The sequence below is a fragment of the Cygnus atratus genome, chromosome 1 (genome assembly GCF_013377495.2).
Source record: "Cygnus atratus isolate AKBS03 ecotype Queensland, Australia chromosome 1, CAtr_DNAZoo_HiC_assembly, whole genome shotgun sequence".
Classification (NCBI taxonomy): Eukaryota; Metazoa; Chordata; class Aves; order Anseriformes; family Anatidae; genus Cygnus; species Cygnus atratus.
In genome coordinates this window covers 66,098,266-66,114,162 of record NC_066362.1, presented here as the reverse complement: position 1 = coordinate 66,114,162, position 15,897 = coordinate 66,098,266, and the positions used below count along the sequence as shown (strand labels likewise).

The 15,897-nt window shown below is 44.8% G+C and overlaps 1 protein-coding gene across 1 annotated transcript in view; it reads right to left on the bottom strand.

Moving 5' to 3' along the window:
- LOC118250102 (chromatin remodeling regulator CECR2) overlaps positions 1–15,897 on the bottom strand; it is a 93,238-nt gene that overhangs the window by 38,846 nt on the left and 38,495 nt on the right. The window contains exon 2 of the mRNA XM_035550799.2: positions 6,623–6,717. Within this exon, the coding sequence (XP_035406692.2) occupies positions 6,623–6,717 (95 nt within the window). The remainder of the gene's footprint in view (positions 1–6,622; positions 6,718–15,897) is intronic.

The following is a 15,897-nucleotide window of genomic DNA, read 5'->3' as shown; positions in this document are numbered from 1 at the left end:
CTTCACAGCTAGGCAACACCCATCCCAGCTGCTCATCAAGCTCACTGAGGTTAAAAGCCTTCAAGAAAATCTCAGAACTCCTCCAATATTCAACCTTGGGCTAAAGATTGGTTTCAGAACCTGGCTGAGGTACTGGGAGGTGGTCTGCAAAAACACCTGTGCACAAAGCAAGGGCAAAGGTTTCACATGGAGAAGACTTCCACATCTTGTCCCTCTTTTTCCATTATTCTTTTTGTCTTTTCCCTTCTGCCTAAGCAGCAGTTGTTTTCACATGCTTTCTCAATTTCCTTTTGTCATTGCTTTCTTCCTCTTGTCAAGGGTATTTAGTTTGCAGCATCAAGAACTTAAACATACAGCTGTCCATTTCATATTTCAAACAACGACAGCAGCATAATGACATTGCAGTCTTCAAGACTCTTCACTGACTGTTCTTTATTCATCCTTTTAAGTTTAGCCACATATTCCTTCTAGTCAATGTTCTGCATAACTCCCTCTCCCCAGCTATCCAATCTATTTGTCTCTCATCCATCCATCCACCCTGACAATAACAGAGCTTTCACACACACAACACTGCCTTTTATTCCATTTTCATTCTTTATTCTCCCCCCTACCTATGGAATAGCACTTCCAGAACGTGCCACCAACTTTTCTTCAAATTCTTCTTTAAAGATTCATTCTATCCATCTGAGAATCAAAGACATTTACTTAGCTTTATTTATACTTGAACTGTATAATTTTATTCCACTGTGCTACTCATTAATCTCTGAATGACCGTGTTGTTTTACTGCTGTAATCTCATCCTTCCTTTCCCAACACCTGCCAGCTGCCTCATTTTCACTTTTTACCCTTTAAAAGGCTCACCTTGCATGGCTTGGCTATTATTATAATAAATATTAATATTAGATTCAAGATGAGCAATGTAGCCACTTCATCTCCCTTGCCCCCTCAAGATATCTCCTGCACTGATGATACTGGGTCGATTCAAGGGGCCATCCACCAATCTCCATGATGTATGAAAGGCAGCACTTGTTAAAAGTCAGACTGTAAATAATGCTGATCTTGTTGATATTCACTTAGCATTCATGAATATGATTCTGAGTTAGTGAGGTGGTTTGTGACTGGGCCATTGAAACAGTTATAATCAAGGTCACTGGCACAAGCACAAGCGTTGGATCTTAAAACTTTTCCCAAGAGGTATTGCTCCCCAGGTCTGCTGTGATGGAGCTCAGGCTGTCTGCCCCAGATGCTATGGCACTGACTAAGGTGTTGGATCCGCTCAGACTGTCACGGTACCTTAGCTCAGGTATTTCTGCAGCCTGCTTCACCCCAGTATCCATGACACTGAAAATCTGTCACTGGTCTGCCAGCTATCCCAGTTAACCTGCAACGTTATTCCCTACAGCAGATCAATACACAGCAGTTCTTGAAAAGATGCAACTCAGAGTCATGTGCAGAAAGACAACTTCAAGATGTTAACCATTCTATTGAGGGCAATTTTACCAAAACACAAGACCTGGGGTAATCCTCAAAATACCCTTGAAAGACACAGTGCACAGAACAAAGAACAAGGATGGGCAAAAGTGACAAAGTAGAAGCAGGAAGCGAAATAGAGCTTTAAACACAGTCCTCAAAAACAGGCATTCTGCCTGGATGGGCTGGCAGATTTCAGATTATCCCTTCTCTCTTTCTAATGATCACTCAAATGAGTGATTAGAGAACAAGCATTAGAAAGTAAGCAGAATAGAGGCAGTATTCTGGATTGACAATTCAACAGATAGGGAATACAGTTCTTCAGAGGTCACACTGGGAATATTTCTCAACACCAGAACTAAGGATAGGAGAGAAATAATTAAGTCAAATGGGGGCGGGGAAGGAGTTAAGGAATGTCCTCTTGGTATTTACATTAGAGCGAAACAAACACAAACTACAGGCCAAAGACTGCAAGGTTAGTTTACGGATCCAGAAAGAGCCTAAGGTAGGCACAAAAGAGATGGTCCACTTGGGAAGAAAAAAATCCCAGGGAAGAAATGACAAGAAAAAAAATAATTGAGGTTCCTAAGTAAGCAAATGCCTTCTGTGATGCCATGAAAGTCAATTAGACAGTTTTCAGCTACAGCGATGGGCCAATCTCCTGAGATAAAAGAATCAATGTCTCATGGGTCATAGGCAAGAAAAGAGAGATTGTTTTGTTCCTCACTTTCTGGCACCTTTGTCCATGTTGAAAAAATCAGAAGTAAAACGTGTTATAACAAAAAGTAATTAAAATGTTTTTTCAAGAGACAACAGCAGCATACAAAACATTTCCCAATGAGAACTATGATAAAGTCACTGAAACTTTTTATGCCATCACATTAAAAAATAGCAAAAACACAATAACAGAGCAGTGAAGAATGAGTTTCACCCAAAGACATGCTGAACAGCAGGAGCTTTTCTGGATTATTTTAGTTGAGTGTACACATCCATGTCACACCATCACTTCTTACTTAAAAACAGCTGCAGAAGGCTCCTGCTGTGGCCTTTGCCGTTAGCTGAAGCTCTGATCTTCCTGTCTTGATATAAGTCATCAAGTCGCATTTCCTGCTGGAATTAAAGTGGCAGCCCCTAGGGACTATGCAGCTGCCCAATTTATATCAGAGAGATTCTGAAGCAAGCATGAGTGTTTTTTCAAACTACTTAAAAAAAATTGTGTATAAACCCAAAATTCTATAGAGACTTCTCTCCCTTGTCACTCCCCACTTTCCAGGCAGCTGCATTTTGAAACAATTAAAAGAAAACAGACACTTCGAAGTCTGTGCTTAAGAGCTAGAGGTTGGAAAAATGTACAGGTAAACTCACTGACATCAAACCAAATTGTGCCTATAGCACAAAACTGAGCAGAGAGATTGTAGAAAAGCTTCAAGGGTATTAGTTATTACATGGTTAGTAGTTAAATGATATGGATGGTATATGAATCCTACGAAGGACATTTAAAAAATAACAAAAGCTGAAGATCATGGCATAAAATTATTTGGATAGGAATGAAGGGAAGACAGCAAAAGGGAAACTGATCTGGCCAAGTCCTCTGACCACCCGGTGCCAGACAAGAACAGCCACTGGGTCATCACTAAAGATGCGGGAAACCAGAAATGCAGACTACCATCTTTAAGGTTCTTTACTTCTACAGTGCTTAACACACCAAGAATCGGGTCAACAAAGGGTGCTCCTAGCTGCTATCGTTATGATAAGTAACAATTTGGAGAATAACATGTGGCATCTCATTAAGGAATCTCAGTAGTTAAAAGCAGATATCCATAACTCAAATAAAGCTCTAAGCAGACAGTCAAGACGCCTTAACCATCAAGCAAGGCAAAAAAGTGTCTCTCTCATATGTAATTCCTTTTTAAAAAGTCTGTCAAAGAATATCAAAACCAAGGCAAAGCTGCAAACTACACTGCTCTACTTCAAAACCAAGAATCACAGAACCCTATAGAATTAATATTTTTTTCCAAGTAATAGGCAAATCAAATTAAAGTATGTTAAATTGTGCATTAGAAGGGCTCTCACAGTTAGGTTCCACTTCCAAAATTACTTGAGAGCACATTATAATTAGCAAAGGTATGTGACAGTTTTATACCCCTTTATGATGCATGATTAAAGCCAGGCAACCCAGCTCAGCCGTAAGTTCTGCATGCCGTCAAAACAGATGTGACAAGAACTGCAATCTACCCTCAGACAGACTGTGAGAAAGCATAGACAGATAACATTTTGGCCATCAAAGAGGTAAGATGCTACACAAAACTAATTAAAACTCAAAAACCCTCTGAGAAGTAGCTAAACTGTATTTTATATGGAAGTTATATTAAGCATCTTGTGCTTGAGCCTCAGTGCCCCAGCCCAAAGCCAAGAATGAAAACAAGCTCCTACTTTCCCCTCCTAGGTGCAACAAGGAACAAAGTTTACAGCCTAGAGGCTAACAGCTCACAGCCTCAGCATAAGGATACAGAGCACAAATGACTGTAGAAATTGCTCTTGTAATGCCACTTTGATGGTCTGTGAGATTGCTGATTTTTCCCACGCAAGAGAAATACCTACCGTTTGCAACAGAAAAATACATTGAGTCCTGGCCCATCTAAAAAAAAGCCAGATTTAAACTCATCTTCCACACAAATTCTGCCTCTTACATTTGCACATCCTTGTCCACTGAGTACTCACTCGAAGCTCAGTTAGAGGCTCAACTGCTTACCATTAAAGGAGGACAAATTTAAGAGTAGGAAAGCTGTACATGAGCCAAGGCTCTTGAGCTCAGCATAGAGGGAAAAAGGTTGTTAGAAATAAATGTGTAAGGAACAGTGAGAATTTTAGGCTTTAAAAATGCACATTTATTTTGGATAAATACTCCATAGCTGGTTGTGTAAGCATGAAATAAACAGCTGGATAAGTATGTTTCTGAGAAACATAACCACGCCATCATTTTCACTTTCATTTATCTACAGATTTCTGACTAACAATTAGTCTAAGCTTAGACTAACTAGACTAGGATTAAGATTCAGACCAAATCTTAATACTACTTCTTTCATAACATCCCTCTGCATACGATACCTTTCCTTCTGTTTCCAGGTACCCCTCCTATTGCTTTCATCGCAGGGCTTCCAAACCCACCTCCCCAGAGTCCCAGTAGCTCCAGACAGTTTTCTTAATACATTCCTTCAGCCATTCCCACCACACTGCTCCTGCTGTGCTCTGTTCCCATCTCCTCTGGGGAAAATACTCTTCTCATTATTCCCCCATCCATGGGTTTGTCACCTTCTGCAGGAGGTGCTGTTGAAAGGCTTTTGCTGGTTTCGCCTTCAGGGACCCTCATGCTTTCCCTAGCACAACTTTTTGGGTAAGGCATAAGTTCTCTGTAACTCTGCACTCCTCCATCCCCTATACGGCACCTCTCATACTTGGACAGACATGGAGCAACAGCTCCGTGGGTACCTAGCTACGCTGCACACACACTGCCTAGGCTGCACAGAAACACGCTTGGGTTACCATCTCTTCCTTCTGCAATGACATTATCTCCTTGCATCTTTTGCACCTCATTGTTAACCAAGGCTGTATTTACACACACACTAACTGGGACCTACACACAATATTGAATAACTACACACTGCTGAGCTGCTGGGTGAGTCATGTTACTCTGCATGAGTGCATACGCATGTGTACGTGTGCAAACTTCCCCAAAAGACAAACAACTCGCCAATGCCTAACAACTCACTCATGATTCATGCCTGATTTTTCTTAATTAAAACAGCTTAGAAAGGGGAGGCAATTAAACAGTGCAACTGCTAAATGGACAGTCTTAAATCTCAAGAGTTAAGGAGAACCTGATAATGCTGAACTTATCAAATTCAAATACAAATCTTCCTCTGCTTCTACAAGGGTGAGCTGGCTGGTTAAGGTTGGGAAAACACTTAAACCACTACCTTTCTGGTGTTTCCAGTGTGAAGAAACAAACTCGGCATGTTTATAAGCAGGTTTGTATTGCTCTGTGGCTATCTCAATGAAGAAGGCATATACATGATTGTATATATCGTGATACATCACTTTACAATCAGGCTTCTCATCACATCAATTTCATTCACAGACACTAAATGCAGTGCAGCTGCCTGGTTCAGGCCCTGATATACACTCAGGATGACTGTCAACACATCAATGCAAGAGAAACTACTTAATTGGCAGATATATATCTTTTTTGGTTCAATATCATCTGTTAATTCCAAATTGCATTTTCAGTGCAAGCACCTATGGTTACATCTACGTACCAGCCTAAGCCCTGCACAACAGGGGAATGTTACACAGCAGAATTGCTTAACACCTCTTCTAAGCAACAGCAACTGTTGCCAAGCTGTCTTCATCTCCCCAGTTATGCTTTGCTATTAACATGATTCACAGGAGAAGAACAAATGAAAAGCACTGCAACAGGCCTTTATCATCACTGGAAGCACGTTGCACTGTGTGAGCAGTGACCCTCTAAAGAATGATGTTCTACAAATGTCTCATTTTGGGAAACTACTTAGGTGGACACTAACAAAGTGTCTCTGAATGTTGAAACATCAAGAGAACATGTCAAACCACTTTCCAACATCCTGCAACTGAACTGTTTTCAATGCTTATTTCCAAGAAAAAAACTACAGTTGTCTCTCTGTAAAGCAGAGAGAACTTCCACGCAAGCGAGGTGGCTGCACAGCAGCAAGTGTTATTCTACACAACATATATAAATTGTTGAAGACACATGATAATTTAAATTCTTACTGTGGCATCATTAAATTGACCAAATAGAATTCAGAGCATAAGAGCATTTGTGAATGTTCTTCGTATGCTTTAGTGCTACATCAGAGCATCAAATAGATTTGCATGAGATACGAAAAATTTTTCTCTCTCAGAGAAGTTTGCTTAACAACGCGTCTGTAAAATTGAAAAACTGCAACTCAGCCCAGGAAGAGCTGGAATTCCCTTCCACTTAATAAAGAATCTGGCCTGATTGCTGGTGACTGCCGATCACTGCTATGTCATCACTCCAAAGCTGTGAAACATCCCCACGACTGTGTTAATTAGCTCCCCTTGCAAAGCGCTTAAGCCACAGAGCGAGGTTACTCACGTGATGTCCCTGCGCTGATAGCAACCTTGAAGAAGGCAGGCGATCAGGTCGCTGATAAACTCCACATCATCCCTGTGAAGAGCAGCTTCCAGTTCCTAATGAGCAGAAAGGAGAGAAAAAAATGCCACCCATCAAACTAATTCCTTAGAATATGCTCTTAGTTTATTACGACCAAAAAGAGCCAAAGGGCCTAAAATACATGCACAGCAGCAGGGCGTATGCTGGGTAAGCCGACCTTCCCCATCATTAAAAATACTGCTATTACGTCCTCACCACAAGAGTTTATGGGGAGACCTTGAAAAGCTTTTACTGAATAACACTCTCCAGCTTTTGTCCGTAAACAGAAAAATATGGTTCACTGAGGTTAAGATACTATACCCTAATAAGAATCGCATGATTTCTGCTGTGTTCAGCTGACAGGCAGGAACCAACAGTTTCATTCTCCTTTGTTTTCCACTTACTACAACTAGTGAGTTCATTTAAAAGATTTGCTCAGAAAGCGCATCCCAAAAAGCCACTCACACAGAGAAGCACAAATTTAGATGGGTACGCAGAAATGGGTGAAAGCTAGCAAGCAAGTGCCTCAAAGAAATAATCAAAATTGCCTGCTTTTAACTTATTTCTCTTCATTTTTTTTTTTCAATAAGGGAGAAAGAAAGGGTGGAGGGATGTCAGACCTCATGACCTGGCCCCAAAGCCTCAACCCTTCACAGAGCAATGGAGAATATTACAGCTTATTTCAGCACAACAGAGTTTGTATAAAGGTGTGATACAGAAACTCATCGACAAAAAGAATAAATTTCTGAAATGTAGTTGTTCAAAGTTATGCAAAGTTTGTGTTTTTCAGTTAGCAATTTCAAGCTTTTCATTTTTCATAATGCTCATAGATTAGCTACAGTTTTATTCATATTCAAGAAGAAGCACTCACAGTAAGAAAATCTATTGCCTGTAAGTGTGATCATCAGCAGTTACCTTCATAATAAGATTTAATATGGATAAATAACATAGCCATAAGAAGCTATTCTTTTTGGGTTTCAGAGTAAATAATGGATTGAATACAAATTCCTACTTGAATGTTACTCCACAGACTGTTACACAAACGGCTAAGCTAATGGCTACAGAATAAAGGTTAATGGCCAGAGAATAAAGGATAAACGTTTTGGCACTTACCCAATAAAGAAGGGAAAGTGCTTTTTTATTAGACCGCAGTAACTGCGGTAATAAAATTATTGATAATAGATTGCAGATTAAATGCTGCTTGTAGTTTTTTTTATTGGAAACATATTAATGGCATATTTTCATTATCAACAACACTCTTATTTACCTCTCGCATAGTACCCAGAGCAATTCATAACCAGAAGCCTGGCACCTGCCCTGTGAAGAATGTATTAAACATATCTATTATAAGGGAAAACTTAAGGCAGAGAAAGGACAAGGGGCAGCCCTGACACAGCATCTCTGCCACAGAGGTAGGAAAAAGGTAGGAAAAGTCCCAAAAATCTCAGTTCTGGCCTTGAGATGACTATCCCGCCTAATAAGAAGTTAACGCAAAAACTACAGTTACTGCTTGCCATCACTTAGGTAGAGTGATGTTATTGCTATACAAACAGCAATCATGCTATGTAAATAATAATTACCAAGTGAATTCACTTGGTAAGCAGATAGTATTTTGGAGGCATTGACTTCTTTTGTTTGTAAAGGACTTTGGTGGTCATCTGCACTCTAACAAAACATACCCGACAGAGGGGGAAGAAAGGTATATGATGTGCTAAAGCACCCCCGGTTATGTTCAAATAAGTTATCGCAATGAACTTTTGCAAAATGACACACAAGGAAACAGAATAAAGGGGAAAACAGTAAGCCTCCAGTTCAGGATATCCCTCCCCCTTTCCCTCACCCGCAGTACATTTGTGCACTAAAGCCGTCAGTCACCAGCCTGCCTTTGCCAGGATGTGACAGCCTTTTGTACGAAGGGATATTTAAATTGCTTCCCGTGAGCCCTTTCAGCCTGCTGTTTGACTAGCACTCATTAAACAGCAGCCACAATCCCCTCAGATAGCCCTGTATCACCAATGATTGTTTTCCAGGCCCGGGGGTGACCTTTACATTTTGGGAGCCTGCAGGTCGCTCGGGGAGATAGGGGACATGCCTCGGGCGCTGGGCAAGGATGGACACACAGGGTGGACCGGCCTCAGCTGCCTCGCCTCCCCCCGGCCACCTCTGGGTCATTATTTGGCTGGGGTGGTTAATTGTCGTAGAAAATGGTGCTGACACACCGTCCTGTGAAGCTTCGGTCTACTTCTCTTGGGTTGCTACTTGTGATAGGACAGGAGCAGAGAGGTGCCTTCATTTCCCAGCGATGGGTCCATTGGTTCCATTCAAATCAGTGCCAGCGCCACCATTTTCTATCCACACACATTTCTCTGGCTTTCTACCCCAAAAAGGTCTAAATGCTGAACTTTTCCCACATGCCCAGGGTGCTGCGGGAATGCCGTAGAGCATGACACAATGCAGACCTCAACATCTCAGGACCATGAACAAAGAGTTGGGATCCTCTTGCTTGGGTTCGCAGCCCAGATTGTGGAGGAGGAGGGATAAACCTTGTTTTTCCAGTCCTCCCTCCAACAGCAGCCAGCAGAGTGGCATGGAGCAGAGGTGGGCAAAGGACTCCCAGGAGAAAGAGACGACCAAGCTCCAGGTCCTGAGGGCAAGGCCTGCCCCTGGGCGCGAGTCCCTGCGCTCTGGCCAGGCCCGGGCGAGCGCCTGGGCTTCCTCCCTGCCACCATCCCTCCCCCCGGCGCCTGCAACCCTTTTGTTTTTCCCCTTTCTCTTTGAGCACTGAGCTGTGAGCGCAGAAATCTGAACCTTGCCAAAACGCTTTGGGGACAGAACAGAAAGGAAACAGAAGAGGCAGCAAATCAGCGGAGGAAGGGGGGGACACATCTCCTCCTCCTCCCTTAGCTGGAGAGAGCAACAGACAGGAGAAAAGCAGGATTCTCCCCCTCTCCAGCTGGCGTCACACCTCATTAGGGAAAAGCCTGTTTAACGTCTTTCCCTCCCCCAGCCCCGACTAAATCCCCTCTGAGTCATGCAATGGCTGTTGGGAAAAGGCGGCCGCAGGAGCAAGGGTGACCACCTCGCCCGGGAGGAGCGCTGGCCCACAGCAGGGTGAGCCGGGCCGGGCAAGAGGCCACGAACCCGTCCCTCTGCTCCCTGGGAAAGGAGCCGGCAGGGTGGGCTCCAGCTCCTGGCACGCTGGGGAAGGATGGCCTCACCGAGCTCCCGGCCCCGCTTTCAGAAAACAGGCTCCAAAATCGCAGGGAGGTCCGGCACGTGTCGTGGCACAGCTGGGCATGGAGGTGCAGGGCCACGGGTTTCAGCTCTGTGCTGGAGCTGAATCATCCATGGCTGGATCTGATGGACATAAACAGTTTAAGCATGGCTAAGCCTCGTCCAAGTTAGCCACCAGTTTAAAAGCCCAATCCCCTCAGCTCTATTTCTATACAGCTGCCATTATCAGCTTTCCATGGCAATGCTCCCAAGTGACTCAACAAGCTTTTGCTGAGGGGTTTAGCAGATCGCCGAAAGCCACCCGTGTGGCCATGCTGAGACAGCCCCAACTCATGTGCTGAAATTTCTGCATTGCTGCTAAATGAAGCCAGGATGTCCTCTTCCCCTCACAGATAATTAATGAGGGCAGGTACCCAGGCAAGAGTCTGGCAAATTCATGGCTTTCAGGGAGTGTGAAAAGAAGGGTACAGTAACCTAGATGGTGCAAGGAGATGAGAAGTCAGCTGCAGGTCTGAAGCACTTCCAACAAGCGCCACGTGTCCCTACTGTCCCTGAAGAAGCAGCAGCTCAAGATGCAGGATGCAGGGGTTCTGGGAGGGACTGACTGTCCCTCCTCAAGGCATCCCAAAGAGAAGAGCATGATGCCCTCCTTTTGGTGCGAAGGGCACCCAACTGATCCGCCTGAAATGGCAGCAAGAGGTCAACACAACAGCAACCAGGATGCAGTCCCAAGGCTGAGGTGACAGGCTTCAGCTACACCACAGGCTGCTTGCTGCGTCAGCCCCATAGCAAGCCTGTTGGTCTATCCATGGTGCTTGGTCCCTGCAATGTACTCAACCTGCCTAAACCCCGCACCCCCTGCAGCCAGATCCCTTTCTGCAGCCCAGTACCATGCACTCCTTGGATGTGATTGCTGCCGTTGTATGGAAACAGTGCTCAAAATATGGACCCTGTTGAGGCTGCCAGCCTGAGGTGACAAACAGAGAGGGTGTTGCACTCTGCCCCAGGAGTGCACACAGCGGTGGGTTTAGATGGCTGCAGTAAAGCAGCTACGGTTTCTGGTCCTGATGGAGTCTCCCAGCCACATTATCTTAATTTCAGCAGCTGGTTGGAGGCATCATCCGTTATTCAAGTATTTGAGAGATTACACTCCCAGCCTCACCAGTCCTGGGCACAAAGACGCTGCAGAAACCTGCATGGCTCCCTTTATGTGCGATGCCCTGGGGCTATATGGCTTCCTGAGCAAAAAGTGCCTCTGGCTCCTCCAGTCTGTATTTGTATCTTGGGGAGAGGGTTGGCAGCTCTCCTCAAGGAAACATCATCATCTACTTGTCCCCAGGGGGACCACAAGCCAAGCTGGTCTTCTATGGTAGCTTCAGGGGTGCAAGGTGAGGGGATTCAATGATACTTGGCACTGCAAGCAGCCTCTTATCTGAGACATCATGGTGAAAAGCACACACCTGATTGAGAAGAGCTGCCCTGCCAGAAAGGGACTATCATTTAGGGAGGGGAAGGCAGGCACAGCAAAGGTCTTTCATTTTCCTCTTTCTTAGGTCAGTCCTTAATGTCTGCCAGTGTCTTGAGAGACCTCTCTACGTTCCTCCCTCACCTTTCTGTAAGCAGACTTTGAAGGCTATTTCAAGGCCCTTGTAAATAGGAGCATAATGTTACGCCAGGGCCAAGCAGAGGTGTGAGATGACAGCTTTATACTAGGGAGATGGTTATAAACAGAAAGCCACAGAGAATTTCTCGTATTGCCTCCACATTATGGCTCCTTGCAAAGACCAAATCCCAGGGTGCTGGCAGGGCAGTAGGTAGCCATAATCTTCCTTTCCCCTAACAGCTCCCTTTGGCTAAGGGCAGGGCTGCACAAACACTGAATTCCCTTCACTTCAGCCCAAGTAGGTTTCAAAATACAACCCCTTTCCAATTCTGATGAGCATATTTGGTTAGGCTACAGCTGTCTAGGTTTGGTTTTCAGACATACCCTGGTTTTGTCCTTTAGCCTTTCTATCAGGATGCTTAAAAATCTGGGATGAGCACTAGAGTGCTGGTGACCCGAGACCACTGAGCTATCATCTATCCCACAGCCCCAGAATGGTGGTGTCATCTTGTACTCTGTGTCAACCTGCTTGCCTCTGATCCCCCTTGGGGACTGGGACTCTCCCCTGTTTGCACAGCACACTACAGCTTGCTCTGCAACTGGGATTTTTCACTACTGTGCAATACAAACAAATACGAACAGCTCACACTGGGTGGCTAAACTGTACTGAAAAGAGATTTCAGAACCATCAGTCCTGTCTCCCTCACAACCCAGCAGCCTACTGTTTATTATTAACACTTTCCTCTCCTCCTAGCTCACCTTGCCTGCAGGGTAACTGATTTGGGACAAGAACTACATTCGTTATGAGTTTTATGCACTGTCAGCACTTATATGATGTAAAACTGCTGCTCATTCAGTTTCTTCAACCTACAAAGTACCTTTTCAGATGGACAGGGTATATCTGAAGGTCTGAAGTAACAACTGATTAGTTTCTGCTTAATAGTTACACATTAGTACTTTATGCCTCCAGAGTAGCTTTCATCCTAGAGCATCAAAGCATTTCAAAAACATTTAATAAAGCTTTACAGCACCTGTGAAGGAAAGGGGGGCACACACCCACATACAGAGCAATTTTACAGATGGAGAAACTAACACAAAGCCCAGCATCCTTACCAGGGACACATTTCATTCAGCAGCAAAGCTAAGAGAGAACCCATAAGGTCTGACACTTGATGCCACTGCCATCTTTCTTTTTGATCAGTTGTATTAGCAGCCAACGCATTTGGAGATTGTGCTATTTTCCTCCACAGGATCATTTCTCCTTTTCAAAATAATCCCCTCTTCCTTCAGAGCAGATAATCTACATCATTTACCATAAGCCAGTTATGCTGGCTGAGGGGCAAGCATCACACAGGGCACCAAACTGGCTTTAGCATTGTGGAGAGACAAATTTCAGCCTCAGTAGAACAAATGGTCACCAGCCTGTGGTTTGCAGACCCTACAGAAAACTTCCAAGAGGCCCATGAAGGGCAATTAAGAAAAGCAAGCTCAACACCAGCATGCTTAAATTTCTCATCAGAGATCTGAGCCTTTATGGGAACGGTACTGGGGTCATGCCCTCAAACAAAACACAACACGAACAACCACCAAAAAAACCCCATGCAACACAAAACGCTCCCACATCGTAGCTGACCACTACGGCCCAAGCCACAAGTTCAGCTCCTCTAGCTGAAAATAACCTCCAAACACAACAGCATGAGAGGAAACCAAGTCCACTCAAATTGCATCCTGTTTGTCTCTCTGTAAGAAAGGTACCATTTGTTACTGCCTAAAGACTCTCTCCCGGTAGCTGCACAGGTATGGAATAACATGCATTCAGATTGCTAACTTACTTGTAGACTTCACCATTTTAGGCTTAGAATTCCCCCCAGATGGGATGTTTTAGACACCCCTGACCCCCTCTCTCCATAAACGCTGGATTTAGTGTCCCCATTTACTAAGTACTACCAGTGGCACTAAGTACTACCAGTGGCTGAAGACTAAAAATTTTAGTAACTGATATCGTGCCTTGGCTGAGTGAAATCAGGTAGGCAGGAACAACGCCAGCACAGCTACCTGCTCTTGACATTGTTTCTGGAAACAACATCGCCAGGCTGGCTATGGCACCTCCCCGAACAATTCTGCCGCACGATAAATAAAGAACAGCTGATCCTGCGATGTCACCGTCTCCTAGGGTAAGAGGCTTCCTGGGCACCTAGTGGGAGTTCTGCTAAGCTTTTAAGCCCATTGGCAACGTGGTGAACAGTCTGTAGCTCCAAAGCCAAGAGGCTCGAAGTAATAATCCGATTTCAAAGCTCCTCCTCTTCTCCAGCCAAAGGCAACAAGGGAGGATGAGATCAGACTGTAGATGCTCTTCATTTTAGGTCTGGCCATTGCGCTCATCTGCTCAGCATGAGCACAGGGAAGAGAAAGGACGAACGCCAAAATCTGGAATGGATTGCTTGGTGAAAGTTTCTGCAAAGATGTCAAGACTGACTGGGAAAATAACTTTTTTAAGGGAATTTTTGCCACTCTCAATACCTCTAGACTGAGGCATTTAGGGCCAACCTCCACTTTTCTAGTGCACAACCATCCAAAACTCCCGAGCAATTTGCTCTCTGCCAGCACGCGCTGCTAATGCATGGCATTCAAGCTATGCAGCTGTTTTGCACTCGTGCCATCAAAGTTTTCCTGTAACAGTGAAGAGTGATGCTCCGGCACTCACATGGCTCCCCCCACCCGCCAGGACGCTATTAGCTGCTGCTAGATAAGCACATCATGGAAAAAAAAAAACCACTATTTTCTTGTGTGCTGAAGCAAGCAAAAAGCACAGATCATCCTCTAAGAATTCAGGTGATTCCCTCCCAACCCTTTCACCCCTCTAGTGAAAACAACAGCCTGGCTTTTGAATGGGGAAAAGGTTCCTGCTCACCCTTGCCTGAAAAAGCGGGATGAAACGGTGAAATGCATTAAGATAAAAAAAAAAAAAAAAAAGGCTGTAAAGCCTTGCTTTTCTCTTTAATCTGATCTCCCCAGCCAGCCATTCTTCTGACTCCCCTTCAGCTGCTGCGCTGAGTGCAGTCCACAGAGTACCCATCGCAAACAAACCCTGGCTTGTGGCTCAGCGGGGAGATCGGCCTTAAAGTGCTATCAGCACGAAAAATTCTTCCTCCTCGCTCCGGGTCAAACAAAAGAAAAGCTGGAGAGAGCCTGTAGTGACACACAGATACTTTGTGGATTTCTACCAGTGCACGTGGTTGAGAGACGAATCTCGCAGTGGTGGTATGCTGAAATCCAAGTTCCAGCATTTTGTTATTCATTAAGCAAAGAAAAAACGGCAAAAAAAGAAAATAGCTGCCAACTGATATCCATCCTGATGATGTGGTCAGCCAGCCACCCAGATGTATAAACTGCCTGTTCGCAACAGGCCTAGTCTCAAGTCTAAGAATAAGCTTTAAAAATACACATCTATTCCTTGGCTTATCAGTTTGTGGAAATGGAACAAACAGTCCGCGTTTGTATTCTTAGATAACAGCCTACACTACTCTGGATAGCCAAAAGCAGCACCTTGCTTGTCTGTCAGAATCCAGGAGTTTCTTCCAAGCTTGCACAGTGCAGACACACTTCAATAAAAATTAATGGCTTTTATACATTATTATTATTATTATTATTGTAAGGAACACAGATGCTACTGTCTGAATGAGAGCTATATACTCCAGGGGATAGGCTTGTCACAGGAAATGGTGTTCCAAGTCTGTTAAATATCGCAGTGTGAGTCACAGCTCCTCACGCAGCGCCGTCTTTGCCATCTTCGTAACGCATGGCGCCGCAGAACCAAGTATCAACATAAATACAAGAAGTTACCTCTTTCAGTCCTCATAAACTTCAGTCCTGTCCAAAAACTGTATTCCATCAGACATGAGGAAAAGCACCCCCAGAGCTTTTAAAGCTCAAAGCATCCCTCCCCAGCAGCCGCTACCTAGCCCCCATCCAGCATTCGCTCCCAGCCGGCCGCCCAGCTCCGACAGGAATCCCACGCTCCCCGGGCACTCCTGCTCAGCACACAGACCTGCCCTGCTCCACTGAGCCCTCATCTTCCAGAGGATGCTGGTGAAAAACCCAGGGGGACCCAGCAGCGTTGCCTAGTGACCAGGGCGGCTGCCTAGAGCAGATGAGACGAGAGCCCCGGACCCACAGGAATTCACATCCCACTCGTGCAGCTGGGGGAGAGGCAGGAGGGAGAAGGGCCTGCTTGGAAAAACAAAGCCAAAAGCTGGGAGCATGCAGGGGTTTTAAGTGGAAAGTCTCAACAGCTGTTTCTTGCGACATACTCCGAATAACTCAACGCTAGTACAGATGGGAGAAGCGCAACCACCCCGACCATCGCCCCTTGGCCAGAGGT